The 10,104-nt window shown below is 45.2% G+C and overlaps 1 protein-coding gene across 1 annotated transcript in view; it reads left to right on the top strand.

Annotated features, from left to right (window-relative positions):
- ptprr (protein tyrosine phosphatase receptor type R) overlaps positions 1-10,104 on the top strand; it is a 46,946-nt gene continuing 36,842 nt past the window's right edge. Inside the window, exon 1 of the mRNA XM_031583056.2 lies at positions 1-1,089. Within this exon, the coding sequence (XP_031438916.2) occupies positions 619-1,089 (471 nt within the window). The 5' untranslated portion in view covers positions 1-618. The remainder of the gene's footprint in view (positions 1,090-10,104) is intronic.

Raw genomic sequence — 10,104 nt, forward strand, 5'->3', positions numbered from 1 at the left:
GTGTGAGGTTGCTATAGGCCAAATCTAATTTGTGATTCGTCTCACCTCCTCTCTCTCCTTTGCCCCTTTTACCATTTCCCCTTTCCCTCTTTTGTCTGTCTCTCTTTATTGAGTTATTTTGTTTCATCCCCAGTTCTCTGTCACAGTCTTTTCCCCTTCCCCTCAGCCAGTCTGAATGTCATGTTTTCATTGGGGGGGGGGGCATGTTTGAGGGTCTGGCAGGAGTCCAGATCTTCATTGCTGAGAGCACTGATGGATGGGTGAATGAGCAACTTCATTAAACAGCAGGACCACAGGCGACTTTTTTTTTCTCTGGTCCACTGTCTGTTTGCACTCTTTATGTGGGCCTCGCAGTGCCCTGGCTTAAAGGCTTTAAGTGTCCCCATGCTTCAAGACGGGATAGTTAGTTTACTGGGCAAGATTTGATTACATTAGGAAGAACATCAATACTGAGGATGTTTGGAGAGTTTGTCTGGATTTCTTTTAAATGTTTTTTTCTCCTTGTACTGTCAGAAATACCTTAGAAATCCTAGGCTCTCACCTGGGACATTCATATTACAGTATTTTACATTGTCACCATTGCCTTCCTATCTACTATGCGTTGAATTACTTCCCAAAATGGAGATAAAACACTTACAAACTACAGAGATAAACAGATTGTTTGTCTATTTTTTACCATGTAACAATGCGCAGAGAGAAAACAAACACATACTCTCTGCATATAGCAATGCCACGTGTCATCAATGTACAGAGACCTTAGTTTGTTGGGTACAGTTCAACTTGATTATAGCGATGGAGACTCACCATGTGTCTTTATACTTTATAGATGGCTTCTCTGGGGACCATGGCAATGACCTGATCTACCGCCGTGTGGACCCTGAGGGTCACGAGATGACCTTTGATCTGGGCAAAGGGGCCTGGAGCAGGGGCCAGTCTCATGCCAGGATGGCCAAGTTGAGTCCCGCTGCGCTGATGGACTCCCGTTTCCGCCAGTCACCACGCAGGCATGGCGTCAGTGTCTTGGCGAGGAACGATCACGAGGTCCACGTCGAGAACGCCCCTGTCCATGCTCGACACATCGTTACCGTGGTGAGTGACCCCTGAACCTTACTCGATTTTTATCTTTTTTTTATTTTTTTTACTGCGTGCTACAGCTTTGTATGATCTTGCTAATGATGTTCTTTTGGTGATTATAAGACTGCTGACATAGTGATATTCATTGTTGGTGAACTGAGAAAATAACTGAGTTTTGATGATATTCTGTTTTTATGATATTGCACGCTTTGACGGTCTATCCTCAGACTGTTTTAATACCAACATGCCTCTTGGCAAAGTAAAGGCTGCTTGCAGATATTGAGACATTGATAAACACTGTCGGAACAGTGTGGTATTGGTTAACAACACTCATCACAACCCTGCTGTGTGTGTGTGTGTGTGTGTGTGTATGTGTATGAGTGAGTATGTGTGTGGTCAGTTCTCTCCCAGATGGCTCTCTTGTCTTTCTCTTCTCATCTCACAGTGAGATTTATGAGAAGTAGCATCTGCCGCAATATCAGACAGGCTGTCCAAGGCTGTGTTTGTTATGTGTGTGCATGAGCAGGCATTGACCTTTATGTCTGAAAGATACATGCCGCTCTTAAGTGTGTGGCGTTAGAGTGATGGCGTCTCAGCAGTTTAATATTTGAGAGGATATCAATCACACCATCAAAACATCAGAGTTCGCAGACAGTGTAGCCTCCATATGCTGTCTCTAGGGTTTGGTACCATGACAACTGCACAGTCATACTGCGTCCCTCTCTTTGTTAAAGCTCATCCACAGGCCAAAATGTCATCCGTCTTTTTCTTTTCATTTATTTTCTTATCGGTGGTAGTCGGAGGAAGCATATTTTGCACGGGAATGTTGACAAATGCACCCCTGCTGGGTGGCATGTACGTAACTGGCAGATAAGCAGGTTTGCCCTTGAGTTTAACATTGGGCATCCGGGCTGATCCTGGACCAGATCTGGGTCGGAACCGTTCAGCTGTCAGTGTCTATCTGAGCCTGTGCTGCTGTCCCCTGAAGGAAGAGGCAGCTTTGTCACTTACTGGAAAACGTTATGCCTATCAGACAGAGACAAATGTCTGTCAAATATCTGACTATGTGTCTATGGGTCCCTTTCTTTACCTATCTCTGTATGCGTGCATGTGTCTTTAAGTCAAAGTCAGTTTTTATTTGGTCACACACGACACACAGCAACACACACGTGCATTTTAGGGTGGCGACACAGGACACACACACACACACACACACACACACACACATACACACACACGCATGCCGAAGAGGTCGCAGTGAAATTTGTCCTCTGCATTTTCCCATCCTGGGCTGTCCTTCCTCCAGGGCAGCCAGGAGCAGTGGGCAGCCTTTATGGCGCCCGGGGACCAAGTCAAGTGATCATGTCCGTCTTGGTCAGGGACGGAGAGGAGAGTGTTCTGTTCTTCTGCATCTAAAAGGTATGGGTGTGTCTTTGTGCATCCACTGTGCATCAGTCTCTTTCCCCATCACACTGTAGTTCACACTGCGTGTGTGTGTGTGTGTGTGTGGGGGAGTAGTGGTGTATGTCTCTCTCTCTCTGTGTTTGTGTGTGTGTGTGAGTGTGTGTTTGTGTGCGTGTGTGTGTGTGTGTGTGTGTGTGTGCGTGCGTGCGTGTGTGTGTGTGTCTGTGTGTGTGTGTGTGTGTGTGCAGACTGCACCCACTCACCTCCCCTGTTCCCGTCTGCTGGCTTAGACTCCAGACAATTAGGGTAATGCACCTGTTGAAAGGGTTTGGATGGCGCCCCGTGTTGGCATTGAAAGTGTTGAAAAATCAATTCTGCCCTGTCCGGGAGAACCCCTCGCCTCAGAGCACTCATGCCGCGGAACACACTCATCTGCGGAACAGACTCATGCCGCGGAACACACTCATCTGCGGAACACACTCATGCCGCGGAACACACTCATCTGCTGATTGGCCTGAGGGAGGAAAAATGGCAGTCTCTTAACGCCCCCTGTTTTATTGGCCCCTGCAGAATCCACCCACTCTAAGGGTGACCTCTTCTGACCTGAGATCAGGAGGAATCAAAATAAAACTGGTTGGCTAGCGATGGAGAAAAAGAAACCCTAGGAATTTGTTTTTTAGATAGCTACACATGTAATTTTTATAGAAAAAAAGGCTTCTTAATCTCCCACAAGCTGTTTCAAGTTTGTGCTTGTAAACATGTTTGTGTCTTTATACTTACATCTCTTATTGTAGTTCCTCACTCTTGTTGTTTTACATGCACAGCACTAGTGCAGCAAGGAAGGACTTGCACACGGAGAACAAAAAAGGAATTCAGACTGGAGTCTGGATTTCAGATATTTCTATTTGTTACATTGCAGAGCTGTACAGACAGTGAAAAGTGTGCAAAAGTGAATTGAGTGCAGAAGTGCAGACATTTCAGTCCATGTCAGACTTTCTTCAGTGCAAAAGGAGCAATGCATGATGGGTAACTCTATATGGGTACACGCACAGCACTACCAATACATCCAGGCTTGTTGGATTACAAGTTTAATATTTGCGAGTGAAATTCATAAGATGTATTGTAAGATGTATTGTACGCAAACTTTCCACGACTCAGTAGTTTTTACCGCTGTGAAGTAGGTGAACTGTGTTTACCTTCATGCACTTCTACAGCACAGAGTCACATGGTTGCCAAGCGCACTTAAATCTGACCACACGGGTCATTTGTCCCGCAGCATCGACCACTGATATTCGAGTGCCCTCATTTTACTGTAGCATCCTCCGCTGTCTAATTGCAGAGCGTAGGCAAAAGTGTTTACATGCTCCTGGTCCCTATTTGTCTTGTGTGTTTGCCAGTCAACCTCCCACTGGACTTGGAAGAATGGGCAGACAGACAATTCATACAGTCCACTAATGCACAAACATTATGAAAGTAATGAAAGGCAAAGAATATCAGAGCGAGAGAAATTAATCACTCTCTCTTGTAATGAGTGGAAAAGGCTACAGTGAAAATTAGAGGCGTGGATCTCTGCTGGTCGGGACGAGTGAGACTGTGTTTAAAAATGCATGACCGCCTAAGAGGGACTAATTGGAGGCATTTTATCAACTTTGGGCTGCTACTGGCTTCACAGGGCTCTCCGTAGACCGAAGCTGGGGTCATACTGTGGTTCTTCCCTTCTGGTGCTCACCCAGAGCTATCCTCATTAGCTGCAAACCACCATTACAATTTTTTAAATAAAACTAGATTATTGGAATTCACTGAGATTCATCTGTAACAGACTAAACGTGGAGAGTTTTGTCTACCTCTGTTTTTTTTGCGCGACGCTTTTACGTAAATTGCATTGATCACCCCGATTGATCAAATGTCCCCTGTGAGATGGATGACACAGTTATAAATCAGCGTTTGCGTGATCGGCTGTCCAGCTGTCACTCTGCTGTTAGTCACAGCTGTAGATACGGGATGGAAGTCATCGATCAATAAAGGAAAACAGTCACCATTTGAAATTAATTTGGAATGACACAGCGACCAAAGCACCCAGACTCACTCCACTCCACATCCCACCCCTCACTTACAAAACACAGAAAACACATTCAGTATATTTCAGTATAGCATGAATATTTGCATCCACCACCACGCATTGAGTCTTCGGTCTTGGAAAGCAGACAAAGACTATTTTCGTCTGGCACAAGCTTACCAGATGGAGCGGACGGAGCCAAATGGTGTCTGCTGCCACATCACAGCCAGAACATTGCAATCGCAATATGCATTAAACACTTAGCGAGGGTCCTTTGACTTGGCCATATGGGAGATTGGATGGAGTAAAACAGAAAATATCCACCTCGAAATGAATCCTTTTTTCCCCTTTGCTGAAGATATTATGGGTCAAACTGGGCCAAGGTTTTCCATCTGCCACTCAGACAAGAAAGAAATTCCCCTGCTCTCATTTAAAGCAATATTATTACGTTTTTACCATTGTAATTTATGACTTACAGCATCAGTCTATGACGAATCTGAAATACTTAATTCTTATTCATAATTCATAATTATACTTATTTGTGCATTACACACTTCTAAGTCTTTTTTTTAAAAGGTCGGTGTTCTCATTGATTTGTGTTATCTCATTTAATGTAATCTAAAGTGTATTATAGATCCTGGCCTATATAGTGACTGTTTAAAACCAATGTGCTGTGAATGAAAGCTGTTGCCAAATAAAATGCTTTTTCTACAGCAGAACCACTTTAGATGACTAGATTCCCTTTAGAGAAGCTTCTTACGCCCCGGTAGCCATTTCCTGGAACGGGCCATTTGTCTCCCTCTTTAAGGCGCAATATCTGGGGCGCACCCAGCAGTGGGTGTAGCCCACTTGTCAGACTACTAATTCCTCGCTGCAAGGTCAGGGTAAAGGGGTTGATTAAGAGTCTGGACGTGCTCCAAGATCTACTGTTGCTCCATTATAATATCGATGCCATTGACCCAGCCCACTCCACTGGGTTTCCAGGCCTTTTCTGCAGAAAGAAATGGGATACACACCAATTCCATCGGGGATGGCCTCTGCATAGACACAAATAGGAATTGTTGATGAATCTTGTTATTAAAGACAAAAGTCGATATTGCGATGAAGACATTAGGGGTCTATTTCTATCCATCCTTCTATTTGTCGTTTGTCAGACACTCCTTTTTCTCTCTATGTCTTTCTCGCTATCTCTCTCTTCTTCCTTTTAAGAGAGAATGTCTCCCTCTTCTGCTTGTTCCTACTGTATCCCTCCCTAACTCTCTCTAACTCTGTACTCTTTGTTTGGAAGGGCAGAGAGATTATTTTGGTTGTGTTATTTGAGGAGGTAATCAATAATGCATTGAATCACTGTGTTTTCTCTCTCTGTCTATCTCTCTCTGACACACAGATGACCAGCCCCTCTTCCTACACACAAGTATACACACACAATATGATGTATTTTTGTGTTTCTTATATATCACAACCTGTTTAACACACTCATTTGTGTTACAATAGTTATAAAATATACTGTTGTGAAAAGCCAATACACAATTGTCTTTGCCTATCTCTTCAATTTCTCTCTTGAATTTGTCTTCACCTCAAAGGTACTACTCTTGAGTCCAGATAAAAATAGGACACTTACAAACACTGCATACCACTCAATGTCTCTCTGATTGCAAGCATTGTTGACCATTTCACTTTAGCTTCTACTTCCAAATGAATTACTTTAAAAGTCGTTTTCAAACGATACAAGTACATTATTATACTTAATGTCTGGGTACATCATGAAGTAAAACTACTGCATTATGACAAATCACTGACACACACATGCTACCATTTGGTTAGTGCACTAACCTCATATGGTAACGTTTGCAGCCAGTCCGGGTTGAAACCTCAGTTGCGGTCTATTGAGCCTAGGAGAGTCCTGGAGGCATTTAACTATAGCTGTCAGATAGTACAGACAGTTCAAGTATTTGATGAATTATTTCTTACAACAGCTTTAAATCTTCCCCTCTGAAACATCTGATGAAGGCTTCTTCAGCTATGAGCTACACAGCAAAACTCAGTCATGAAGGATGTTTTTTGCCTGTCAACCAACAAAGGTTTCTCTCTGAGACGAAGCTCTTAGCCCGAGGCCTGATGTTGGCACTTGTCATCATTTGCCGCCAGCTGATAAAGGGAGTGAGTTATTCCCTCTGATACGCGGCTGCCACGCAGACATTTGATAGCCCCTCAGTGCGTACGCAGACGCTGCAGTCGCATCAATTCTTGGATAGGCGCTGTTTGGCATCGTGTGGCTCGTGTCACCTGAGCCGCATGTCGATTCTGCCAAGTTCAGGGAGAGTGTGTTGCCGTGGAGAGCTTGTTTTTTTTTCTGAGTTCGGTGGACTGTCCTGCCCCTCTTCCAAGCAGAGAGGGCACCTTCTGGGAAGTCGTAGATAAGCAATGATCATGTTAGAGCACATAGGCACATAACCATTGCTCTTTGAAAAAGATAATTAGATAACCTTCAGCCTGGTAAGTAATTGTGGACCATATAAAAAAGACAGATGGATAACCCTAGGTATTGTAAAAGAAGAGATAAGACTGATAACCTTTAGACATGCAGTAAAGTAATGGGAGGCTCTGAGTAAACAGTGGAACAGCTCCTGTGCAGCCCCTCGCCCTCTCAGGTCTTTGATCTGCGTCAGCTGTTGGATCGCTGTCCAAAAGGGTGCGCCCTGGTGCCGGTAGCCCATGGTCGAGAGGTGAGGGGTACCGTAGCCTGCTGGCGTCACAGGCTTGGCATGTTTGGCCTGGTCGAGGTGGTGGTATTGGTGACGGCGGCGGTACCTTTGGCATGTGGGCAGGGGATCGCACTCTCATTACCGGTGCAGGAAATGGAGGGGGGGGATTATCATGCACCAGCAGGCTGAACTGCACAGGTGGAAGAGGGCCATTAGCAGGAAGCATGAATCCCCACCCCCCCACCCCCCTGCATACACACACACACACACACACACACACACACACACACACACACACACACACACACACACACACCACCACCACCACACCTCCAACCCTCATCACTTAGCTTTTAATAAACAACACAAACAGAGAGAAGGGAAGAGATAAAGGGGTGGAGATAGGAAAGAGCAAAAGGTAGAGAGAGAAAGCATAGAGGATCCAGTAAAAGAGAAACAGATACAGTTAATATAGAGATAGAGAGAGAGAGAGAGAAAGTATAGAGGATCCAGTAAAAGAGAAACAGATACAGTTAATATAGAGAGAAAGATAGAGAGAGAGAGAGAGAAACGGTCCCTGTTTCACCCACGTATGTAGCTGGGGTGTTCTGAAGGTAATTTGAAGCCATGCCATACCCAAACCCAGACCAGAAGTGGGCCAGAACCCTTAATATGCCCGCTGCTGTGCGGGCAGCTTCAGTTCCACTCGACTACCCCACGGCCCCAGAGCTTACAGGATACTTCCCTCAAGCAAACAGAAATGTTCTCTGCCTTCAACCAGGCAGAATGTTCAGTCAACAGAAGGCTCAGGTACACACTCATTAATTTTCTCTTCATTAAGCTCTGAGTACATACTGTGTTTTGTGGATCTATTTTCGTCAAGCCAGTTTTTTCAGTTTTTTTGTATTTTTTTGAGAGTAGCTCTCTCTCAGACAGCGAGGTTGTCTCTGTCTGGTGGAGCGAGTGTGGGAGTGAGATTACCGGTGATTAGTCGTCGGTAATGATCATGTTCTCTAGCCATCACCCATCACCCATCACTCTCATTGCCCCTAGTGCTGGCTTCGCTGTTTCAATATCCTGTCCCGGAGCCATTAGCGGAGAGAGGATAATGACTGCTGCTAGCCTGTTTGCTTTTACCCCCATCGCTTGATCAAGCCGGCGTTAGGGTTGTCAACCAAATGTTTGGAAATGTGTGGCAATGTGTGTGTGTGTGTGTGTGGGGGGGGGGGGGGGGGGGGGGAGGGGTCTAGAAACTTCCAGGGCCTTTCAGTCTGTCTTCCTGTAAGAACCCTCTTGTGGTTCTGATAAACGATCCTTAACGACAAGTTCTTCTTAGAATACCTCCCAGGTTTCATATCCTACCGGTTTGATGGCCGTTTCCATCTGATCAGGTTCCCCTTGAGGACATGGAAGTGCCTTTGCCGCCAACAATGACTTTTTAGTGTGAGACAGGTGCTATGTTATTTCCTTATGACAGCAGGTCAAAGTGGTGAATTTGCAGATGAAACAAACTATGTCCTCGCAAGAGCCGAGGGCATCGACTGCCGAGGCCTGGGCATCATTCTCTGGTGCTGTTACAGAGAGCAGACACACCTATAAATACTGCACTCGCAACGACCAGCTCATAAATACTTCTGAGAAAGGAGCAAGGAGACACCAAGTGCAGACGAGAGGTGAGGAGACGAGAGGGGGAGATGAAGAGAGAAGGAGAAATGATGAGAGGAGAGAGGATAAGCGAGGGATGGAGAAAGATAAATATATTTTGGAGCTTAGCTATAGCATTTGAACCGGGCATCCCATACAGTGGGGAAAATAAGTATTTGAACCCCTGCCGATTTCGCAAGTTTGACCACTTGCAAAGAAATGTGTGATCTATAATTGTAATAGTAGGTGTATTTTAACAGTGAGAAACAGAATATCAACAAAAAAATCCAGAAAACTGCATTTTATAACATGTATGACTTAATTTGCATTTGATGCAGAAAATAAGTATTTGAACCCCTAGCATAACATGACTTAGTACTTGGTGGAATAACCCTTGTTGGCAAGCACAGACATCAGACTTTTCTTGTAGTTGGTCACCAGGTTTACACACATCTCAGGAGGGATTTTGGTCCACTCCTCTTTGCAGATCCTCTCCAAATCCTTAAGGTTGCGTTTTCAATGGGAGGGAATGAGGGAATGAGGTTCAAGCCCAATATTCCACGTTACATGGCCCCATCCATAGTCCCCTCGATGCAGTGGAGTCGTCCTGTACCCTTGGCAGAGAAACAGCCCCAAAGCATAATGTTTCCACCTCCATGCTTGACGGTGGGGATGGTGTCATATTCAGCATTCCTCCCCCTCCGAACGCGGCAAGTCGAGTTGATGCCAAAGAGCTTGATTTTGGTCTCATCTGACCACATCCTGTCTCCCAATCCTCCTTAGAATCATTTAAGTGTTCATTGGCAAACTTCAGACGGCCCTGTACATGTGCTTCCTTGAGCAGGGGGACTTTGCGAGTGCTGCAGTACTTCAAACCATTACGGCGTAGTGTGTTGCCAATGGTTTTCTTGGTGACTGTGGTCCCAGCTGCCTTGAGATCATTCACAAGCTCTCCCTGTGTAGTTCTGGGGTTATTCTGCACCTTTCGGATGATCACCGATACCGCACGAGGGGATATCTTGCATGGAGCCCCAGACCTAGAGCGATTGACAGTTGGTTGGTGTTGCTTCCATTAACGAATAATCGCACCAATAGTTGTCTGCTTCTCACCAAGCTGCTTGCCGATGGTTTTGTAACCCATTCCAGCCTTGTGCAGGTCTACAATCTTATCTCTGACGTCCTTGGTCAACTCTTTGGTCTTGCCCATGGTGGTGAGGTTTA

This window comes from Clupea harengus, chromosome 16, assembly GCF_900700415.2.
Source record: "Clupea harengus chromosome 16, Ch_v2.0.2, whole genome shotgun sequence".
NCBI classification, from domain to species: Eukaryota; Metazoa; Chordata; class Actinopteri; order Clupeiformes; family Clupeidae; genus Clupea; species Clupea harengus.